The 24,078-nt window shown below is 40.2% G+C and overlaps 1 protein-coding gene across 1 annotated transcript; it reads left to right on the top strand.

The window, feature by feature from the left end:
- Positions 1–22,588, top strand: BPNT2 (3'(2'), 5'-bisphosphate nucleotidase 2). The gene is made up of 5 exons (XM_054644084.2): positions 1–694; positions 12,387–12,546; positions 13,540–13,635; positions 15,479–15,640; positions 16,763–22,588. Exons 1-5 carry the CDS (start codon positions 308–310, stop codon positions 17,032–17,034), a joined length of 1,077 nt encoding a protein of 358 aa, XP_054500059.1. The 5' UTR covers positions 1–307; the 3' UTR covers positions 17,035–22,588.
- Positions 22,589–24,078: the final 1,490 nt, after the last annotated feature.

The raw sequence follows: 24,078 nt of genomic DNA, 5'->3' as shown, positions 1-24,078 counted from the left end.
CCCCAAACCACCGAGCTCATGAGAACCAGCGGGCGATGCACCACGTGTGCTGCCAGGGATGAGCTCGGCAGGTAGCGGCGGGACCCGCCGTGCTCCTGCCAAAGGCGCAGAGCCCGGGGGCAGCGGGACATGCCCAGTGCGCGGGGCGGGCTCCGCCTCCGCCTGACCCGGATACAGACGGCGCTGCTCCCGGCCGCGAGCGTGGAGCCGGCCCGGCGCCGCCGCAGCAGCCGCGGAGCGGAGCGCCCCGGCCGTGCCATGGGATTGTGGTGACTGCCCGGCCCCGCCGCCCGCCCGCCCCGCGGCCATGGCCCCCATGGGCATCCGCCTCTCGCCGCTCGGCATGGCCGTATTCTGCCTGCTGGGGCTGGGCGTCCTCTACCACCTCTACTCTGGCTTCCTGGCCGGCCGCTTCGCCTTCTTCATGTTGAGCGAGCCGGCGGCCGGCGGGCCCGAGGCGCCCCATGGCTCTGCGCCCGGCGGCGCCGTGGACCTGCGGGAGCTGCTGGCCGTGTCTGTGCTGGCCGCCGTCAGGGGCGGGGAGGAGGTGAAGCGGGTCCGCGAGGGGAACGTCCTCAACGCCAAGGCGAAGGGGAAGACGCGGGAGGGGGCCGAGGAGCAGCTGACCACCGGCGACCTCCTCTCCAACCGCAGGATGTTCTACCTGCTGAAGGGCGCCTTCCCCGCCGTGCAGGTGGGTGCCAGGCGCCCTCCGTGGTGCGGGGGCTGCTGTGGGCCCGCTGTGGTGGAGCCCCGGCGCTGGGAGCCCGCTGTGGTGGAGCCCCGGCGCTGTGGGCCCGCTGTGGAGCCCCGGTGTGGGGCTGCTCCGCACCGGCGGCTCTCCGGTCTGTAACGGCCGGCGGGAAGCGCTGCCCTCGTTTGTGCTTTTCCTTCCCCTCCCGCTGAATTTGTGGCAGTGCCGCCTCACGCTCCTCGCCGTGAGTGTTGGGTTGCAGGGGAAAGAGTTGCAGCGTGTTGCAAGCGAAGCCACGCTGGTGAAACAGTATCAAACACTACGGGCATGGAGGGGTGGGGGAAACGCCGGGTCTCGCTGTTGCGGATCATGAGTTCTGGGGTTAGGGATGCAGGTAATTGTGCAGCGCAAATTCCGCCTACGGTTAAGATGCAGAGATTAGGAACGCCGTTGTTTTGCCAGTTGTCCGTCCTGCCAGTTGTCCTTCCTGCCGTCAGTTGTGGGGAAGGCCAGGGGCGAGAGAGAATTCGAGGCTTAGGAACATAGCGCTGCAATAACCGAGTGTTTAGCGCTCGTGGCTGTGGGACAGCAGATAAGCAGAGCTGTGTCAATACTGTGGATCACTGCCTACCTGAGCAAAATGAGTTTACTTTGCTTTCAGAGGTGTACACCCCTTCCTGCTCTCTTTCACTCCTGAAGTCTGGGTCTATCTCTTAAGGTCGCACCCTAACCTTTGAACCATATTTCGAGGATTTTTGGAGTTTGTTGGCATTGTTTCTGCTTTAATTTCAGTCAATGGGAACTTCTGTCTTTTGGTGTTAAATTCCTTAGCTTTTCATTTGAAATGGGTAGAAAGCCCTAAATTTGGATCTCAGAAGTGGTGATTTCTGGAGGGGTTGGGAGAAAAAGTAGCTAAGTCCAGTTTTTGGTTATTGAGTTACTATTCAATTTTCAGTAACTGTTTTGAAAGTTCCTCAGAAAAATGTGTAGTTTTTTGTTTGTTGGCTTTTTGGGGTTTTTTTGTTTGTTTATTTTGGTGGGATTTTAAAGTGATGTAAAGAACTTATTGAATATGAAATCTAGAAGAAACAGAAATTCTTCAGTGTTTGAAATAAACTTAAGATGTGACTAATCTTCCTCTACAGAAAGATTATGCAGGTTTTGTTTTGAAGATTTCCTGGATTTAGTCTGTTGGTGACATGGCACCTTCACAGGCCCAGTGTTAAAGGAAGAAAAAGTATTAACCCCTGTGCTCTTGCATTATTTAGTGCTCTTAGAGATCTTGGCTTTACAGCTTAGCTGGCTTGAAACCTCTATGCTTTCTCCCCTTCACAGATGGAGGGATTTCATTAATCTAGATGTAAGAGTTGTCTGTGCTTTTAGAGAAGGCTGTGGGTTCTGTCTGGGCTTGAAGAACACAGTGGACTGTGTATTGCCTGCTCTGTGGCCACATGTAAACTTGCTCTGGAGCCTGGTATTCCTAGCAGTGACAGTCTAACTTGTGTCTTTCTGGCAGAGGGTGTTAACTTTCAACATCTACTTTTAAAAAACTTTGGTATTCCCTTTTATTTTTCTCACAGGTGATGTGTGCTGCTTGTCTTTAAGAATAGATGGTACTTTTGAAAGTGCAGATGTGTTCTCAAAGGCAGTATAAAACTGAAAATGTATGCATAGGTCTGTGGAACTAAAATACTAGGCCTATGTCTTTTCTTTTTCCTAACTCTTCCTTAGACTGACTGAGCTTGAGCACTGAGGCTATCTAGGATGAGTGTACTTGACAAATTTTTCAGGTGATTTGGAGTTTTTCAGTCTGACAGATCAGCTGTGGGACATTAAGTATTCTAAGAACATGATGGGGATAATAACAGCATACCTCATGTGGTGTTTAAAAAATACTCACTAAGCTGTGTATACACTGCTAAGCCCATGATGAAAATGTATTCATAAACATTTGCCCAAACTAAAATAAAAGCTTTATTTTACTACTATGTACATACTATGTGTGCTTCTCAGGTGTGAAGGCAAGGTATCATCTCAATCTACTAATCCTTCAAGTGTAACTTCAGAGCAACCTATCTAAGACTGCAGCTCTTTCATGGAACAGAGCTGCTGAGTCTTGGTGTGAATATAAGGATTATAGAGGATTTTCTGAGGCAGTATAAATTGCATCATGTAAGAAATATCTTCTTTATATCTGTAATCTTATCCCCCTTGTACAGAGTGACACTCCAGCATAAAAGATGCTGCTGAAGTCAAGTAAACCTCCTCTACTCTCCTTGCTAGAGAAGATGATGCTAATAAAAGCTGTCAAACCAAAACTGCAATAATTCCAAGCGTAAGCTTATGCAAAATGCTGATTTTCTCACATCCTGAAGTTGTTCAGCTTAACAGGAGAACCTCAGTGTTTAAATTGTTGCCAAATGCTGCATCCAGGAAGAAGATGAACAAGCACAAAAACTAGGTGCTAAAATATGCCTGTAAAGCAAAGAAAATGGAGTTGTTCAGTCTGGACAAGAGAAAGCTCCTGTGAGACATTACAGAGCCTTTCAGTACCTGAAGGGGGCTCTAGGAGACCTGGAGAGGAGTTTTGTACAAGGGCTTATGTTGACAGGACAAGGAAGAATGGCTTTCAACTGGAAGAGAGCAGGTTTAGATTGGACACTAGGACAAAATTCTTTACTGTGGGAGTGGTGAGGCACTGGACCAGGATGCCCAGAGAAGTTGTGGATGACTGCTCCCTGGAAGTGCTCAAGGTCAGGCAGCCTTGAGCAACCTGGTTTAGTGGAAGGTGTCCCAACCCATGGCAGGGAGGTTGGAGTGAGATCTGGAAGGTACCTTCCAGCCCAAACCACTCCATTACTCTGTGATTCTCTAAGAATAACTGTGGCTTTCCAATATTTCAAAATAACCAAAGGGGAATAATCATTCAACTGAAATAAACTTAAGTCAGTGAACAGCATTGTATTCCTTGTTTTGTGCTGCTGGACGTAAAAAGGGAAAACATGCAAACAGTCTTTCTCAAGCAGACCTGAATCTCTTAAAGTGTGGTTATTAAGAGAAGATAGAAGAGTTAGGCTTCTCACATGCAGAAGCTGAAATAAATCTGGAAGCCTTATGATACTAAGAGATGTGATTTATAAAAAAAGCCCTTTCAAAATATGAGGGGAGAAAAATCCCACAGAAAGTGTTTGCCTTTGTTCTCTTGAGTAAAGATATTGTCTCTACAGAGGAAGAGGAACTCCACTGTTGACGTCAGCTGCTCTGTTTGATATAAATAGATGCATTTGCATCAATTCAGACTTCTCAAGGCTCTGTTAGGTAACACCTAGGTAGGAGTGGCTCAATTGTGTTTTATCACTGTGTAGATTTAGTTTAGATTTAGTGGTGGTGGTTTTATATCCCTCAGAAATAGACCTGGGAAAGATAAGGGGCAAGTCACTTACTGCTACCTTGGGTATTACCCAGAGTTGTGTGATTGCACTCAACATCCAGCAGTAAATATTTGCATGTGTATTCCATGAAGCATCTTTGTACAGCTGATTTTAAAATATACTTAATGCTAAAACATATGCATCGCTTTCTCTTGATGAAGTTCTCAACTACAGTTACAGGCTTGAGGTATTCCCACTCCTGCATTACCAATATGTTGTCTTCATTCATTTGTCATGCCAAGAAAGAATTAAAGCTCTGATCCAGCTGTAATCATCCCCTCTGCTGCTTTCATTTTTTATTTATTTTGTTTATCTTTTCTGGGTTACTTCTTTCCTGGTTGGTTCTCCATGCAGCCTTATTTATTCTTGTGCTGGCACAGTGGTGGTGTGATAAGGACTGGGGTGGGAATTAGGTGAGGAGATTAAGGAGATGCTTGACCCAGCCCTGCTGCTGGGGTGGGAGTGGACTGGGGAAGCATTCTTTCCAAATTCAATGCTGGTATGTTCTGCTCAGAAGAGCTTCTGTGAAGAAGTGATCTCATGATAGCAGGGTTTCAGCAACATTACCTGCTAAAAGATCCCTCTCAGCATCATTCTTTAGGGTCTTACTCTTTTAATGTGGCCTGTCCAGGGATCAATGTCAAGATCTTGATAAATGATTGTATCCCAAGTAAAAATTTAAAATAAAAGTTATTTAAAAGAAAGGTTATTTAGGAATACCCTGGTTCACTTCCCACTACAGCCCATCTCAGCACATCTGAAGGAGCAGCCCTGCTTGATCACAGAGGGAGGAATGATTGACAGACTGTTCCTTAAACTTGCACTTTGACCAGATTACCTCTTATCCTCTGACTGAAAAAGCCAATTTCAAAGTGACACACACAATTCTGCAATTTCACTGCTGTGCTATGCTAGAGTTATTTTCACAGGATGCAGAATTCAGTCTTACTGGTCAGATTGTATTCTGCCCTACATTTTCATTTTGAGCTGTTTTGGCTTCTTTTTGTTCTAAAGTTGCACCAGCTATATCTGTTGTTTTCTAGTGTAAATATTAAATAGAGTTTCATCTTGTTCACTCCCTTTTTTTTTTTAATATTGAGACTGTGGTGGAAATCAAGTCTTCTTCTGTCCCAGTCTTTTTCTTTGAGCATCTTTTTTTGAGTCTTGTCACTATTCTAAATCCAAATGTTCTTATGTCTCTTTCCCAGTTAAGACTGATGATAAGTACCACATTTCAAGCTTATGCATGATAATGCTGCAATCAGCGCTTGAAATGAAACTTTAGGAACATGTCACTTTTACTTTGATTTTCTTCTAAATTAATCTGACTTTTGAAGATTAATGACTGCAAGCATTCCTTTTTTATCAGGCTATCTGAAGTACTGTCTAGATTTCAACTCACTGTTTACAGGCTTCTGATCACAGTGCCAACTACCCTATGTAAAAAACTGGAATTTCATCTGAGATGTCAAGCTCTGTAACTGATACTGATTCTCTGTGAAAGACAGGTGTATTAAAGAAGGGGGTTTAAAAAAGGAAATACTACTTAAACTGCAGAGGTATTGCACTTTAATGAGTAGGTTCAGCAATTTGTCTTTTCATGTTGTGAGGATAGCCTCCTCAGGTCTTAGGGAGGAGAACTTTTAATAAAGTTTGTGTTCTTATGACCCAGATGATCTTTGTAGAACCCACTGCCAGTGGGTTTCTAAGTAAAACAAGAAGTGTGAATGTTGATCTGAAATCTCAGTAATAGGTGTTGTCTGTAGGTGAAACATCTCCTTACATGGGTTCCAAATGATGCCAGATGACTTATGCCCACACTCTCTGCATAAAAATAAAGTTAGACTGTAACTTTATGCTAATAAGCTCTGTGATTATCTTTTCAGATGCAATTACAAATAGTTTATTGGGCTTGTTTGTACACTGTGGGTGTTTAATCTATTGTCTGAGCATCTGGAGAGCTGCATTTCTTAGTGTAGCCACTCACAAACAGTGGACTTTTTCGGGTATTATCTATTTTATTGGTAGATTTCTAATCTGTCCTTATTTGGATGTTTTCTTAACATGAAGTTCTACAACTCTTGTGACAAGCATGTAATCTCTTTCTCTTTGCTAGACTTGGGTCTGTATAGAACTGTAATGGAGAATTTTGCCATCTACTGAAATCACTTATGTGAGCTAATAAGCAAGTGGTTTTATTTTCCTGGTCTAAAATTCTAGATCTTTCTGCAGATTACTGGTGGAAACAGTGAATCCCGTGTTCTGTGCTGATTCCCTCAATTCCACTTTTGCTGTTTTCACCAAACTCTATCATTGTAAGTCCATAGAAGCAGAGTTGTCATTGGATGTCTTTATCATTTATTAAATTCTGTTTGTTTCAGTCAGCTTCCTGCTGGCTTAATGGCCAAAGTCACCTAATGTGTTTTGATAAGCACTAATTGAGCTTCTTGACATTTAGACTCGTCCAGATTCTTCTTTGCATATTCTGTCATCTTGTTCCTGCATTAAGTAACTTCTTGTTGCTAAAATAAACAAAGATGTAGTTGATGATAGAGGAAAACCTCTGTCTGCTTTGTCTTAGGTGCCTTGAAAAAGGCATGTGTCCTTTTTCAGTGTTGTGGTATAATTATAGAAATGCTTGTTGTTTTCTGATCAGATCAATGGCAACATGAGACCAGTGGGTTTTATGCCTCTGATTATTTTATACATTTGTATAATTTTATAACTTACACATTTATATACAAATATGCTTTATAGTTTTAAACTTAATTAAAAGTTAAGACTTTAAACTTATAGTTTCTGAACTCTGAACTGAATTACCTTTCAATAAGTTGTTTTTTTGGTTGTTTTTTTTAGAAAACCATATGATTCTACAAGGTCTTCTTTCCATTCATAATAAAGTCTGCCTTGCTAAAACTATGTAAATTGACCTTGTCAAGAGGAATATTTTTGAGAGGCATGAAAATCACCTGTAAAAGCTTATTTTTCCTTTCTAATATGTTGTGGTAATCTAAGGAGGAAAAGAACCTTTTCAAAAGCAAGCAGCTGGCTTTAAAAATGTCAATGTATTGAATAAAATCAGGGTTGGCTTTTTTTTTTTACTATGCTGGTAAGGTTACTATTCAAATTTTTTAAAGCTTAAAGGCATTTTAAATTTACAAAGAGAAGTGGTACTTTGATTTCCCAGTTTGCATTCTTTTCAGAGTTAATTAACCCAAGCTTTCAAGAAGCAGTTTTCATTCACCACTCTTGAATTTGAAAATTGGACAGAAGGGATCATGAATGGTCCTGGATGCAGGGGAGCTAAGTCTTGGTGTGATCTTGTGTGAAAGCACACCTCTCCCTCTGTAACAGATTCTGGAGCCTTGTTTTGTAACCAGGGTAGGTTAGATATTTTCCTCAGATACTGGAAATAATGGTGCTTTGAGTGCTTTTTGCTCTCCTGGAGAGTGCTCTCCTGTTGAGCATATTGATATGTCCTGACTTGTCTAGTGGGTGTTTACATTCAGAGGTTTTGGCATGTGATTCCTTCACAGCATTTGTGTATGTACAGATGCTGTGAGAAGCTGAGACAGCTTTCACCTCTGATACATTTGAGGAGAAAAACAGAGAAGCAGAGCCGATGGAGGCAGTCGGTGTAGCGTAGTGAGTATAGGGTTGCGCTTTGGTGCAGTGCAGCAGCAGTGGTTGAAGGGGTCTCTAAGTGGGGGAAATCCCAAAGACTGCAGGTTGAACCCCTCTCCTCAGAGTTGGGACATCTCTGAAGCACAGTCACATAAGAGCAAATCAATTACAGTCCCATGCAGCTACCTTGTAGGTCAGTATGCCTTTCAAGATGTGTAGTTGTGGGTATTGTGGAGTCATGAAAACAACCTGGGTTGGAAGGGACCTTAGAGATCATCTTGTTCCAACTACCCTGTTGTAGGCAGGAATGCCTTCCACTAGACCAAAGCTGCTCAAAGCCTCATCCAGTCTGGTCTTGAACACTTTGAGGGATGAGGCATCCACAACTTCTCTAGGCAATATGCTCCAGTGGCTCACCACCCTTACAATAAAGAATTTCTTCCTAAAATCTAAGCCAAATCTCTCCTCTTTTAGTTGAAACTATTTCCCCTTGTCCTATCCCTATCTGCCTATGTAAAGAGTTATACTCCCTCTTTTTTTACAAGCACCATTTAAGCACTGGAAGGCTGCCTTAAGGTCTCCCAGGAGCCTTTTCTCCCTACCAGGCTGAATAAACCCAGCTCTCAGCATGTCTTCATAGGAGAGCTGTTCATCCCTCTCATCATTTTGTGGCCCTTCTCTGGACCCACTCTAACAGTCCACATCATTATTGTGCTGAGGACTCCATACCTGGTTGCAGCACTCCAGGTGGGTCTCACCAGGGGAGAGGAGAGGGAGAGAACCACTTTCCTCCATCTGCTGGCCATGCTGCTTTTTTTGATGCATCCCAGGAGGTAGTTGGCTGTCTGGGCTGTGAGCACATATCCATGATAAGCCCCTTTCTCAGTCTCTCAGAAAGATGGTGTTGAAATCACAGTTGGTTTATTGTTTGCAAATGTTTGCATTTACTTTTGTCCACTTCTTTCCTCCATCTCATGTTGGGTAAAAACACCTGGCAAAGTTGAGTCTTGGGCATGCATGATCATGGTCTTGGGCATGATAATCACTGGTGAAGTGGCTATGTAGCTCATGCAGCAACAAATTGGTTGTGCACCAACAAAACAAAAACAACCACCTATTAATGTTTTACTAATGTTCCCCTGTGCACACTTCCAGGCTTGCAGGCCTCCAGGCTTTTTATTTCCTTAGTCCTATTCAAATCAATAGACTTATCTATTGAGTCATAGAATCAGAGTAATGTGGGTTGGAAGAGACCTTAAAGGCCATCTAACCCAACCTCCTTGCAATGAGCTGAGACATCTTCAACTCAGTCAGATTGCTCAGAGCCCCATCCAACCTGATCTGGAACACTTGAGGGATAGGGCATCTACTACCTCTCTGGGCAACCTGTTCCAATCTCTGTTTTTGAAAGGTAATACCTGGAATACTCCTATGTTCGTATTCTGACTGTAAATGTTAACTTTTCTTGTTACCTGAACTCTCTGTGGGGATGTTGTTTTGGGTTTTTTTGTTTGGTTTGGTTTTTTTCCTCAGTTTAGGCAGCTTAATTGGTATTTTTATATTACAGGTGTGATAATATTTGTGTTGTGCTTGTTTTATTTTCTAATGAAACAGCACTAAGATTTGGATTTCAGAGGACGTCTGTTTGCATATATTTTTTCACTTTAACTTACCTTTGATGAGTGAATTCAAAGGCAAAACTACAGTTCCACTCTTTCAGACCAGGAAAAAGCCCGAAGTGGTGCACCATGCCAGGGTCAGCTAGCTAGTATTCAAGTATTCAAGCAGGCTTTTTTGGGTGATAAGCTGCCACAAAGATAGGATGAAGTGCTGTTAGGGACTAAACCAGCACAGGACAGAGAGCCACTGTGAGGTTCCCTGAAGTCTTTGGGTGGTCAGGACTGTTGGGTGTTGGGAGCACTGCATTTATCCAGACAAGTTTGTGGTACACTGGAGTTACTTCCTGTGCTCCTGAGCAGATCTGTGTTCCAATCACCAGCATGATGGACAGGAGTGTTCTCTGTGCAGAGGTTTCCAAAGGCTGGAAACACCTGCCTATTTTGGAAGGCACAGCATGGACTGATCCTGGTATTGGTGTTGGACCTCTGCTGCTGGCTTCCATGAGCAGCATCCCTCATTTGTTATGGAATTCCTGCACCTTACGGGCTGGTTTTGGGGAAGCTCTGTACTGGTGAGATGCAGCCAGACTGCCTTGTTTAGGAAATAATGGGTGGGGGTTTTTTGTTGTGGTTCTTTTTTCTTTGTAACTTTTCAGCAGTATTCCATGCACTGATTTACATATATATTATTAAACCTTTGTGTTTGATGCAGTTCTTTGTGAGGAGGGCTTTTGCTTCAAAAGTAAGGGGGGAAGATTGCCAAAATGTAGTTAACCTTAATGTCAATGCTCAGCTTCCAGAATTTCCCCAGATGGGCTTTTACATCTTACAGCTGTTAGGCAATGGCATTTAACCCTGGAGCATCTTGCTTAAATAAGGTCTAGTGCCTGAAATATTTGGCCTTGTGATTGTCTTTCTACCATAGCTATTCCTAATCTCTGTGTGAGGATTTGGGATTGCAGTGGACTATATATCCATATTGCTTGAGAAAAGTAGAAAGTATAAGGTCATGGCCTCTGGAGGCTGCCAGCAAATGAGAATGACAAGTAGGAAATGGAATTAACACAGAGGCATGTTTTCCAGGTATATTCTCCTTCATTAACAAAAACCAAACAAAAAAAACCAAACAAACAAACAAACAAAAAAAAAACCAACAAAAAAAACCAAACCAAAAATACCCCAGAAACCAAAAAAGCCCCAGGAAGAATAAACAAAGTTTTAAGGGTTGGTAAGCCCCTCTCAGGCAAGTATTCAGCCAAAGCTACAGAGTAAATGGTTATATGAGTAGCAGAACAAGTGCACCACTTTGGAGTTTTGTTTTTGTGGTTTTTTTTACTTTCTCCAGATGTCTTTTCAACCTTATCACTCTTTCCCCATTTTTTTTCCTAGTGAAACAATCATGTCTGTTGAGAGAGATTCCTCACAAGCATTATAAATGCTACAGTGTTATGGCCACTGCTACAAAATCTGAGCTAGTAGGTGGTGGTTCTCTGAAAGCAATACCTTTCAGATAGTTTCAGACTTTACATTCTAGTGTACTGTAACTACAGGTTTAACAAGATATTCTTCCTTTTGAGCATTGGTTCCAACTCTTTAACTTTGTGGAGGCCCCTTTCTTCTGTTGAGGAAATATTTTTTTTATGATGGTATGTCATGTGCTCTAGTGGAACTTAGACTGCCTAGGGGCTATGTTGAGACTGCCAAGTCTGTGGAACTACTCATCTTGACTTTGCAGGACTGTTTTCCCCAGGGGGAAATGCAGTCATCAGGTTTATTGTATAGTGACAGATGTTTAATTTGTAAATGTCACGGCAACTTCAAGAGCTCTGTGTTTGGCATATAATGCTTCACATACTGGTTTTACGTGAGAAGACAGATATGATGTATGGCTGGAGTTGCTGCAGTTCTGCTTCCTTTTTCATTTGGAGTTCTCTTGGAGAAAATGGCCCTTAACCCTTGGCTAATACCCTGTTACAGTTGAGGTGTGTGTGATGCCTTTTCTTGTCATGATGTGAGTTATGTAAAAATCCTGCTCATATAAGGTCTGTCACAGTCAAATGTAGTCTGATAGCTTCTTCATTTTCATTGTCTTTCCATGTCACTTGCCTACAGCTTTTGGGATAACTGTGGTCATCCAAAACTATTGTGCTACTGCAGTCAGAAGGACGTTGTGTTGGGTTTTGCAGTTTTGGAGTTTTACTACATTCAACAGATTGGTGCTGTGTGCTCCACTACCCTGCTTGATGTACTGAAATGCCCTCTGGTGTGGAGTAAAGTTCCTTAAGCTGGGTAGCAGGTGACAATAGGCTTAAAGATGACTTTTGACTGCTGTTAATAAATGTTCTTCATGGGCCATCTTAGGACCTTACCCAAACCTACCCTAAAAATGGGTATGGGATGTTACTTACTTGTTTGTGAAAAAAATTTGTTTAACCGTTGTGTAGTGGTTAAATTCAACTGGGCTGCCTAATCTTCTACTTGTAACTCAATGCTTGCAGCAGGAATGTATATACTAAGATTTCTTCTTGTCCAAGTCATGCAGAGTCTGCACAATATCTTGTGATAGTATATCTCTACATTTCCATGCGCTTCTACTGGTTTGTATAAATTGAATTTTCGACCCCCTACTGTCTGTGTACTGTATGATTTCTCCAGAGTCAAATGTTCTGCCTGTAGTACTTGAAGCAATTGCATTTAAATATTGATTTAAAAAAATGTGATTCATATTGTGGGAATGTTCAGTAGGGAGATCTGCAGCCAAAGCAACAGTGTCCAGCTGTGGTGTGGTTCACAGTAAAATTCTGGTTTGTGGTTTTGCATTGCTTATCACATGACTGTAATAATGAAAAAATGAAAAAAATTCCTGTAATTGATTTGAAGGAAGAAAAAGAAAATGTGAGCAAACCTGTAATTTTCACAAGTGCCACAGTTACTTTATTTGCAGTTAATGCAACTACTTCTGTAGTTGCAACATACTGTATCTATGTTAATGCAACTACTTTTGTTGTCTTACCACAGATAAATTCTGAGGAGCGTGTTGATACAGCTGATCAGGAGACAGTCTCCTGGGATCACAGTATTCCCGAAGACATAAAGCAAAAAATACAGCCTAAAGAAGTGCCAGCAGAAAGTGTCACTGTCTGGATCGATCCATTAGATGCTACACAAGAATACACAGGTAGCTGATTCTTGTTGACAAATCATGTGTGTAATTCTGATGTTTGCCTTTTACACTGGAGACAAGATAGTAAGTATTTCAAAGGACATCTCTTGTTAAAGTCTTATGTCAAAGCTAGCGTGATTTAATTGAAGCACGCTAGCTTCTTATGTCAAAGCTAGCGTGATTTAATTGAACAGATTTCATCATGAAATCTCTGTAGTTCTCAATTTACAACATTTGCTTTTATGTATTCCAACTCTGAAATTACTTTGGTACCTTTACAACTAACTAGTTGCTATAATAAATGGTAACTGTCAATTATGGATTGTACTGGAATTACACATTTCTTTATTTTAGTCGTTACTGTGGCAACTCTAAGTATCTTAGATTTTTAGGTTTGTTTATTTAAAGGGAATACTAAGTAAGTATCCAATGTAACTTGATAAAAGATATTTTTTGTTGCCATTTTTCAAAAAACCATGCATAATTCAGTCTTCCCCCTTTTCAAATGTTTTAGGATGTCACATAAGCAGTTCAAGGCAATCCAACTAAAATTCTTGCTGAAAAGTACTAAGGAACAACTGGAAAAGTGGGATTTTTTTTCTTGTGACTATGTAATTGATACAATTATCCTTTCAAGTGGATGTTCTTTGGTTTTTGAATTAGCATTTTTGAGCCAATAGAGGATAGGAGGTGAGACAGAGAAGGGAGAATGAAGGGGCACAGATTGCCATGAAAATACATGTTGCATAAGACACAGCTGTTAGCATTAGATCTGGTAGGAGTATAGGTTGCATCTACTGAACAGGAAAAATTGCTGGAAACCTGAAAAGTCTTCAAAGTCTTTTGAAAACTGAAAGGTTATTTGAAGATACATCAAAGTTATATAACTGCAAGAGGTAGAATATAAACTAGTCTTTAGGGAATAATCTGAATAATCTCCTGTCTATTTTCCTTTTGTATTCTTGACATCTGATTGTAAACTTGTTCACTTTCTTGTTTTGCCCACAGAGGATCTTCGACAGTATGTCACGACCATGGTTTGTGTGGCTGTAAATGGTAAACCAGTAATAGGTGTGATACACAAGCCCTTCTCATCATACACAGGTATCTTCATGCCTTCACCTATTTCCATGATAGTCAGTCATAGGATTAATTGAAATTTGATGTTTGAGAGAACATCTCTAGGTATAAATGAGAAAATAGTACCAGTAGCAAAAGGTCACTCTAGCAGACCACACAATTAGAGCTGTAGGTGTGTTCTGTGCTATAAAACCACAAAGGAAAATGCTGTCCTTGTTTAAAATAAAAATTATGCATTTAGAACAAACAAACTGAAAATATTTTAAAGAGCTAAGATCCCTTCAATTAGAGTGCTTATTGCAAACAAAAAAAAAAAGTTAAACCTACAAATACTGGCCAGTTTGATGTGTGCTTTTAGTTTTTAGCAAAAAGAGTGCTTTGCTCATTTAGCAGAATAGCTTGGATCTGTGATAATATACCCAGGAGCTGCTGTGTATACGGTGTGAATAAAAAAAAGGTCGAATAAAAATCTTAATGGCAACGGTTTGTGTGTAACTGGCAAGACTGTCTAGCATAGTCCTATTGATTATCTGACATGTTTTTAATGCCACAGCTGTGAAGTAATTAATTCTTCAGTATTAATGATGTATCAGTGAGCCTTGCTGCAAGTTTGGCAATTTGCATGCACTTCTGAAAGCTTCAAAGTAATTTAAGTATTCATGTCTTACTGTGTATTTAAAACAGGAATTGCTGTTTACATTTTCCCTTAGGCGATACTGACCTCTAGAGTTCTGAAGTTTTGCAGTAGCTCTAGAACAAAAACTGTCTGAATAAATGCATTTCGTATTTGTTGTCCTTTTTTGGCCCTAAGACTAAACACTCAACATTTTGTGCTAAATGTTTTGCTGTCTATAAATATGAATTTAATTACCAGTCACTTATGTACTATATTCCAATATGCTTTAAGAATCTTGGAGATTTTGGAACATATGTTTTTAGGTATCAATATCTATCTAAAAAATGGGGTTTTAGCATTGTAATGTTGAGAATTTATCTCCTTTGATAAGAGTGAAGTGTGCAATGTTCAGACATAGAATCAGAGGAGATGCAATGAATTCTGTCATTCTGCGTGACAAGTATTCATTTTCCAAGCTGGAAATACCGATATGTTTTGAGTCAGATTGTTCCTAATACTACCACACAAATACAAAGCAATAAAGGGCAGTCAGCATTGTTATTACACAGAGCTCAGTCTGTTGCCAAACAATCTGGTTCTCTGCTGAGATGAAATTGCTGGGTAGTTTACTAAGTAAATGTCAGATTAATGGTTAGGGGATACCACCTACCAAGCTTGGCTTTGAACTTCTTGATGAAATAAGTGGGAAGTTGTGGATTCTAAATTCTATTATCTGAAACACAACATCAAATATTTTTCTTTGTAGCACTATCCTCCTGAGCTATTTCCTTCTTTAGCATTACTATCCTTCTGAACTAAATGACTCAACAGCATTTTTAGTATCTGCTTTAAAGGGTAGCGGGGCTTTTTGTTCTTACATAAAAACATTGTCTGAGGAAATACTGGATGTATTTCTGACTAGGAGCCATCCTTTTAACTTTGGTGGCTTTCCAGCTGCAAATTCTGAATATTAACTACTTGGGACTTTTCCTTCTTATTCTGTTTTTTGGAATTGTTACACAAGAACAGTCAGGTTTGGGATAATGCCATATGCACCAATGTGTGTGTGACCTCTTTCACTTCCCTTGTTTTCCCCCCATCCTCTGTCAGCCCAAACTTTCTCTTTTACAGTAGTGAGAGATATTCAGTCAGTGGTATTAATTACATATTGTTATATAAGTACCCTTTTATCCTCACACTTAACAGAGATTGTCTTTTATAAACTTAGTAGAATTTTTTTCTCCCTTGTAGCTTGGGCAATGGTGGATGGTGGGTCAAATGTAAAAGCTCGTTCCTCCTACAACGAGAAGACTCCGAGGATTATCGTGTCCCGCTCCCATGCAGGAAAAGTTGAGCAGGTGGCACGGCAGACATTTGGAAATAAAACTGTGATAATCCCCGCTGGTGGAGCAGGTTTGGTTCTTCAAGTATCCTATCCATTTTATTGCTTCTGAATAATTTAATGGTGTAGCTGTTACTAGACAGAAGGGTGTACTCTGGTATCTTCTCTTTTTCCTTTTGTCTTTTGATCTTCACATCACTGAAAGCAATAGGGACAAAGTTTTCTCTGTATTTAGAAGCCTACATGCAAACTTGATTCAGACTTCAGGCTGTTCACAAGTCAGTGTGTTACTGAGTCTAAGCCTAGGCCAGCAATGCTGTTGTGGTCCTTTCATTGAAACACACTGATGTGTGTTCATGGAAGGCACTGATGCCTCAGTGGGAGAAAAAGTGTTGTGTGACCACAGACACAATCATGGAAGAGAATCTGTTGGTTGTTAGTTAGCTGTTAGTATGGTTGATTTAAAAAAAAAAATTTAAAAAAGGGCCATTAAAGTTTGGTATCGTTTATTGCATTTATGTCAAAAGAGGAAAATTAGTATCACTAAAGTCTATTTTTATCTGCCTAATACTCAATTTAAAGGAATTTTAAAATACTTTTTACTTATGCAACGTTCTTGTGCATGTTATTGACAGAACATAAATGGGAGGCACTAGGCTTTTTTTCCTTATTTTTGCAGAAATATATCTTTCTGTGCCTTTAATGTGAAAAGCCAGAGTTCCCTTACAGATTGTTTAGTCCAGAAAGTCTTGTATTGCTTCTTGAAAAGGACTAAATGACAAAGAAAGTGAAAGTGTAACTGATTATAGCAGGTCTTGTCCAGGGCTTGACTCTGTTTAAGAAGATGAAGAAATGAACAGATTAGTGAATCAAGACTATTGGTCAAAGAGTTGAAAATTTGAAAAAAATCCATAAAAGAATGGATACTGTTTTGAGCAATTACTTTGTAGTGTATAATGAATAATATAGGGGAATGCCCTGGGCTGATTGACTTTATTAAAGAGCGGTTCTATTGCAGTAAAAAGCCAGGGAGAAAAAGATAGACTTGAGCATGATATAGAGATTGAGAAATGAATGAGTAAACATAAAAGCAGAACTATATTTGAGTGTCTGGTCATCTTCTTTTAATGTGTTTTGACAGGAAAGCTTGGTTTAATTTTTTTTTTTTTTTTACCTCTGCCCATTTCTTCTAGGTTATAAAGTTTTGGCCCTCCTTGACGTGCCTGAAAAGAATCAAGAAGAAGCTGACGTGTACATCCATGTCACCTACATTAAGAAGTGGGACATATGTGCTGGAAATGCAGTGTTGAGAGCATTGGGTGGTCATATGACTACCCTGACTGGTGAAGAAATTAGTTACACTGGCTCAGATGGCAATGAAGGAGGACTTATAGCCAGTATCAACATGAACCATAAAGCACTAATTGAAAAACTTCCAGATCTGGAAAAAACATCACACAAATAAGCATGACTGGTGGAGGAGTACAAGTTGTACTTTTGTAGCCTCCAGATGCTCTGTCTGAAGAAGCAGGTGTGAAAACCTGCTGGAAAAGATGCACAGCAAAGCAGTTTGGTGTGGGTTTGGGAACTATATCTTGCATTGGGTTTTGTCAGTGGTGGTATTTAAAAAGAATAAAATAATAATAATAATTGGAAGTAGGAAGGGGACGATGGTCTCGCATATCAGTTTCCATGTTTTATTTTTTTCAGACTGTTTTGATGCAGTTATTATACTCAAGGTGCATTTACCATATATATTGGTGAACATAGGTGAACTAAAGAAAAATCCAATTTTTTTGGTAAAATAACCTAAGTATTTCTCACAGGAATTTCTTGAAACCTTTTACATCTTATTGTAGTTTTAGTGATTCCATAATAAATTAGGTAGATAAAAAGCTTGATTTTTATAGGCATCTGATAACTGTAAACGGTTTATCAGGAATCATGACCTCGTATTTTGTATCCCCTGAATGGAAAGCACAAGAAGGTTGATTCAAATCTATATGCAGCAACAGTTTATCTTTGACAGTGTGGCACTCTCTGCTTTTTAAGAGAAAAAAGGAAATGTTTTTTGACTTCTTTCCTGAAGATGTAAACCAGTTTTAGTTCAGGTGGGTTGTGAATATCGGTGTTTTATTAATCAGTGTAATTATTTCCTTATACCTTTTTAAAAGAAGGCAGCATTTCCTTGTATAGTTTTTAGCAGTTACTTCTTGTCCTTGATTTCTGCAAGCAGTGTTGAAGATGCATGCTAGATTTTTCTCTAATGTAGGGCTTGTTCATCATGTGATGTTTGTGCCTATAGAAGCAGCCTCTTCCTTCAGTACCTCTTATTTTGCTTGTTTGGATTTTCTTTCCATTGGACAGAGTCATAGGAATGAGTTTTACAGAAATAGTAGGTTGACTGGTTAGTTCCATTTCCCACACAAGAGATAAACCAGCACTTTTTCTACAGCTCCAGGAACAGCTTTGTCTTTTTAGCTTGCAGCACACGCTCTCCTGCAGAAAGCTCTTCAGCCATTCCAAACAGCTTGTGTTTATTTGGTTTGTGATAATTTACAGAGAGAGAAGAGACCATTTGAACTTGAATCTGCTTAAGCAAGTTTGAAGAACATGTGGCACGTGAAGTACAGCAGGGTCTGCAAAATTTTACTGAAAAATGTTCTTTGCAATCCAGTACATACAGAACAGAATGCAAGTCCTTTGATATCAAATGACAATTTGTTGTACCTCTAAAAGTTGTGGACTTCTATCTCCAAACATGTAACCATCTGCATTGTTGTTCTCTGCATTCCCCTGAAAGGTTTCAGAAGGTTAAAATACATGTGTTATTTGAATTACCAGAAATAAGCTGCCCATCTCTCCTCAAGAATGCTAAAATTCTAAGTTAATATAGATGGTTTCTTTTCAAAGTTTGTTCAGTAAAGGCTTAGGCTGCTTGATCAAAACCCTTAATTCTTTAATTTTAACTTCTTTCATATTGTTAATGAGAACTGCTGTTCTGATTAAAAAGAGGTTTTTTCTCCTTAGGTCAGTAGTGGAGAATGTTTAGATACTGCTTTCAACTTCTAGCTGAAGTTCATATTTCCAAAAGACTTCCCAGATGTTGGATAACTACAGATACACACTTTTATTTCTTAAACTCACTGGCAAAGGAGACTGAAGCTTAGTCTTACAAGCCTTTTGGTACAGGTAGTTTTTGGAGAAGTTCTTTTCCAACACAGACACTATTGCTGCTCTTTGAAAATAACTTTTACACATGTAGATAATACACAAAGAAGTTTTACTTTCAATTCTTAAATTTAAGAAACTTCTATATGCTATGACAAATAAGTGATTATGCCCTTTTTAAAAAGGATTTGATCTATTTCAAAAAGTTGTTGAGCTTCCAAACTTCAGTGAAGACTAAAAGAAACATATTTATCAAGGTTTTAAGATTTTACAAGAAGATTGCAGCTTTTTAAGGCTGATTTAAATGTCTTAAAGCCTAATTTAATGAAAACAGCTGTTTGTATGTTTATTTGTTAAAGAACATGGATTAAAATTTAAATATGAGAAATAGCCATAGTTAGCCTAGTATAAAAACCTGATTGTGTCACATAGAAGAAATGCACAATATTTAAGTATGCAATTAAGATAAAATCTGTGGCAAGTTGGGGTTTTAGAATCAGCTTGAAATCCTATGTAAACATACTTCCTAAAAATTGGACTGCTTTTATTCTGGGGAATGCTTCTATCACATCCTTGCATAAGCTGTGATCAGACTTCCTGTATGGGAAATGAAAAATGTTATGTAATGTACAAGGGCTTACTTGTATTAGTTGAAGGCATAGATCAGTGAACAAAAGTATTTGCCTACATTATTTTTCCTTAGGAAAACAAAGTACCTTAGGAGAGGCCCTCCTTTCCTTCCTCCCACATGCTGGCTAAAATGCCTAGCCTTCCATTAGGAAGACTTGTGCTTGTTCAGACACATTAATATCCTAAATTGCTTTGTTGCAATGGATCACAGTGTTTGGTACCTTTCACAGGGGACCATTATTGGCCTGATCTCACTCCTGGTGAAATTGAGGAAGAGGTGGGAATGTGGTGCCCAGTTAATTACTTGTAGGAGAGCCTGAGCTCATTTCCCACAGTTGAGGGCTAAGGTAGTGCTTGTGGTCTCCCAGTGTAATTTAAAGAGCTTTGGTGTGAGAATAGGTGAGCAGCTGGTGAATATCAGTTTCAGATGTCATTTTGCAATAAATGTAACTCTTATGCAGACCAGCAAGTATTCACAAGTGCTTGCTTACTGCACACATCCCAGTGCACTTTGTTTGCATGGTGTTAACACTCAGCTTGTCATTTCTTTGACTGTTTACACTCCATTCTGAAACATTCTGCTTACATTCTGGCTTGAATATTTGTCTGGTCTCATCAGTGTGGATGTGACTTAACCTTATGCCCAGAGGATAGGAAATGATGCCATACCCAAATCTCACTGCTGGGCTGCAACCGTGTTCTTTACATCTTAGCCTTTTCCACATGAAGTTGTCGCACACCATTTTTAGGGATGCTACTTAAAACAGTTGCATGTTGTAGGTAGGTCCTACAAAACTATATATTTTAAAAAATCTTAATTAAAAATCATAGTAGCGTTCTAGCTCCAAATAAGGAAAGTAAGAGAATGTATTATTTTAGCATTGGTTTTCCAATGGTGGATATTTTGAGTGGCTATTATGATTAAGGTGGTTGCAAGTGAAATTATTCTAAAGCTATATGTATTTTCTCTTTTTCATTCTTCTAAAAAGAGTGTATGACAGTATAGATAATACCTGGTATTGTACCAAGAGTCCTAGATTTCATTCCTTGAATGAATATTTTCTAAATAAATGGAGACAGAAATAAATGGGTTGAATATTGTATTTAACTGGTTTTGAGATTAACCTGTTTGCCAGACTTTTACAGATGGATTTAAGGGCTGTTTGTTCTGATCTACAGAGCATGTAATGATAATGAAAATACTTAGCAGATATGGCATACTTGGAGAGTGAGTTAACCATACAGGTGAAGCTGCAAAGTCATCTAGTGATATTGTTCCATATATTTACTTCATGGTTGTTACAAGGGGCAGATTTTCTAATTGGCTTCAGGTGTGAGAAAAGTTTTGATTTTTTTTTTTAATGGCCAATGCCTGGAGACCAGAGGTGAGGAGGGGAGTCAGTATGGGGTTCATCTCTGCTTTTTTGTTTTTAAATAAGTGTATTCCAATGTCTTTGTAGCATCCTGTTACCTGTTTGGGTTGTACAACAGTAGTGCAGTACTTTATACTCCTGATTTAATGTCTAAAACAAGGAGTCCACACCTCCCAAGAATTGTGCAGTGAGAAGTGACCAGGTGTTGTTCTGGGCTTCTGCTGTGCTATGCCAGCAGAGAATGGCTGCTTTGTGCTTTCCTGGATGTCATTCCAGTAGCAGTTTCTCTCACAGACAACTGTTTTCCCAGGCTACTGGCTCCCCAGTTATGCCCAACTTCTTTGTAAATCTGTTTTCTGAAGTAAACAAGCAGTTGAAAGAAGCAGATGGATGTGCAACAGAGGACAATTACTTTTGTTTCTTTATTTTTGAATTGCAGTAATTGTTTCATACCTCTTGTCTTTCAGGAGTTAGTTAATGGTACAGGTAAGATTCAATGGACCACAAATAAATGCCTGTGGGATTTTAAGCCCAAGCAGGAGGAGGGCAGGAAGGACCGCCTCTAACCAAGGCAAACCTCAATGGATGGTTTTCAGTCAGGCCACTCATGCTGAGCCCTTTGTCCATGCTTTAGTGGTTTAGGCCCTTTCACACAAACAATTACAGATTTGACTTTGCCAAAATATCACTGATAGTCTTGTCTTCTAATCTGCTGTCGTCAGTGATAAAACTGGACTATATCTGCTTCACTGTAATGTAACTCCCTGAGACAAGAATGTGGTAACTCTGAGGACCCAATTGCTTGACTTGTGAGCCACAGCTTCCTTGTCACAGCTCTTGCAGTGATGACCTAGTACTTGCTGTGACTGTCTTCCCACCCCACAAGCAGGCCATGCATCCATATTGAGAAGCTGTTGAAGCCTTATATATTTTGGTTTTCAGGTGCCTCAGCAGCTCTTTCAGCTCTTCTGTGAGAAGTGCTCATCCAGTTTCCTCTCTCTGGAGCCATTAATCAGTGGCCACTTTTCCCTCTTTGCTCTTCCTCTCTCTTCCATTCTGATCCTTGATCCTTTTTTAGTCGATGTGCACAAGAAAAATGAGAGATCAGAGATGAAGACAGTCCCAGAATGAGAGGACCCCAGCAGTCAACTATCCAACTTATCCTGAAGCTGGTAATGTCTGGGACTAAGATCTAAGGTAGTGACTGATTCAACCAGAAGTTGCCAACGAAATAATGAGAACATGGAGAGGTTCATGCAATTAGGGGTACTGAACATACAAGAAGTTAAACACCCAAAAAGAAGGAGAAAATGGTTTTTCATTATAATGTTATTATAATGTTCCAAGCATTTGGCATTTGTGCCCCCCTGGGTGCAGAGCTTCATTGCTTATGAAAGAGACTGCATTGGTCCTCTGTGAAAGGATTTGTTGATTTTGTTGAATTCAATAGCAGTATTCCCACAGAACTCAATGTGAGCAGCACCAAGCCAGATAAAACAGGGACAGTAAGTTAAGCTGAATTCTGAAAAGCTCAACCTCTGTCAATAGAGCAAACAACCTGGGTTGTGTTAAAGTTGCCTCTTAACAGCTTCAGTCTATATTTGGAAATGTCATCCCTGTGTCTGAGGTCTTTCAGGTTTTTTGTGTTCTACAGCTGATAGAGCCCACTTTCAGGTAACTGTTTCCTACACCAATTGTTCCTTATTTGCAATATATATATCATTTTTTCTCTCCAAAGGATCAGCAACTCTCCAGCATTTTTACTCTTGTCCCACCAAATTGTATTAGCATTTTCCAATTGTGTGCCAAATTGAAGTAATTCTATAAATAAATTCTCTGAAAATACTGGTTTGTGAGGGTGTTATTCTATATTTTGTCTTTCTAGGAGGTATTTATTCTTTGTGCTCCAGACTCTTTTTTCCAGTAATGCACGTCATGTTTCTTCAGTTGCGCTGTATCCATCATGTGTGTGAGACTTCCTGCCTGAGGAGTTACTAATAAGTCCAACCAAGTTTATGGTAAATATAATTCAAGATCTCCACTGGTTTTATTTTCATACCTGTGTTGCTGTGAAAACTGGTCGGTTTGTGAAAGTGAGTGCTTAGAAATCCCCCAGATAGTATTGCTCTTTGGATCTAAAGAAGCTTTCTTTCCATCATCATTTCCACATCTCTTCCTAATTATGTTCCACTCAAATCTGCTTCCATGAGAATAGTAGCAGGGTAGTAACTGTACCATTATTAGCTCTTATTGTATTCATGTCCCACTCTTCATAAATGAAACCATGGAGCAAGTTGTAAGATCCTTTAATGTCCCCCATCAATATGGCATTTTGGGCAGTTCTTGGATGCAACTTCAAATATGTTTCTTTTCACCCTTACCAATATGTGCAAGACTGGATGGACAATGAAATTGTCTGTCATCCTGGACTTAGGCAATGTATGCCACAGAGCTGTGCACAGATGTTTAGAAAACTCTAGATCATGTGTGATCTATCAAGATAAGGAATTTGGAGTTTATTGTGATGCTCCAAAATGCTTCTTCAGAGAAGGTGCAACCTGTTGGAACCCGCGAAATTCCTGTGGCTGCCTTGGAGGACTCGAGGCCCTGCCCAGGGGGCTCAGAGACCTTGGCACAGAGCCCAAGACTCCTGTGCCTTTGATTTAGCCCTTGGAAAAAACAATTACCAACCTTATATGAAGAATTACAAGCCACAAAAGTTTAAGTAGAATGATAGTCAATTTATCGCAGGGTGAGAAATAGATTTTCTTGGGTTTTTAGAATGGGGGTTCAGGGAGCAAGATGGAGGAATCTGGGTGTGTCCAGCCTTTCTCCTTCTTGGCCTCCATCTTCTGCTGTGATATTGGCACTTTTAGACTGGTTTAGAGTAGAAGCTCACTGTCTAACCTAGGTGATAGGTATTGGAAAGTAATTGTAAATATTGTACACGTAGTTTTTAGTATAAAAAGATAACACTGCCCAGGGGCAGGCAGAGTGCCTCTGACTGTCTTGCTGAGCAGACCTCAGCAGGTTGGGAGAAAGAATTTTATAGATAAGGACCAATAAACAGCCTTGAGACCAAGAAATGAAGAATTCTGACTCCTTCTCCGACTGCTGGGCTGGGAAAAGAGACTTTCTAACACATCTTGGGGTCACTCTGACCAGCTAGAATCCCGAGAGCAACCCAGAGGAGGAGGGATTCTTCCCACCTTGCACAATGAGTAAGTGAATGTCTGTGTGCATGTGGTACATGGCTTGTTGTAAACAGCTGTATCCTTTGGGATCCCTGAAGAGTCCAGATAGAGGCAGATGTGTGCTCTATGCTGTCAGCCATT

The sequence above is a fragment of the Agelaius phoeniceus genome, chromosome 1 (genome assembly GCF_051311805.1).
Source record: "Agelaius phoeniceus isolate bAgePho1 chromosome 1, bAgePho1.hap1, whole genome shotgun sequence".
NCBI lineage: Eukaryota > Metazoa > Chordata > Aves > Passeriformes > Icteridae > Agelaius > Agelaius phoeniceus.
The sequence above is the reverse complement of the archived record's forward strand: the minus strand, read 5'-3'. Positions and strand labels throughout refer to the sequence as shown.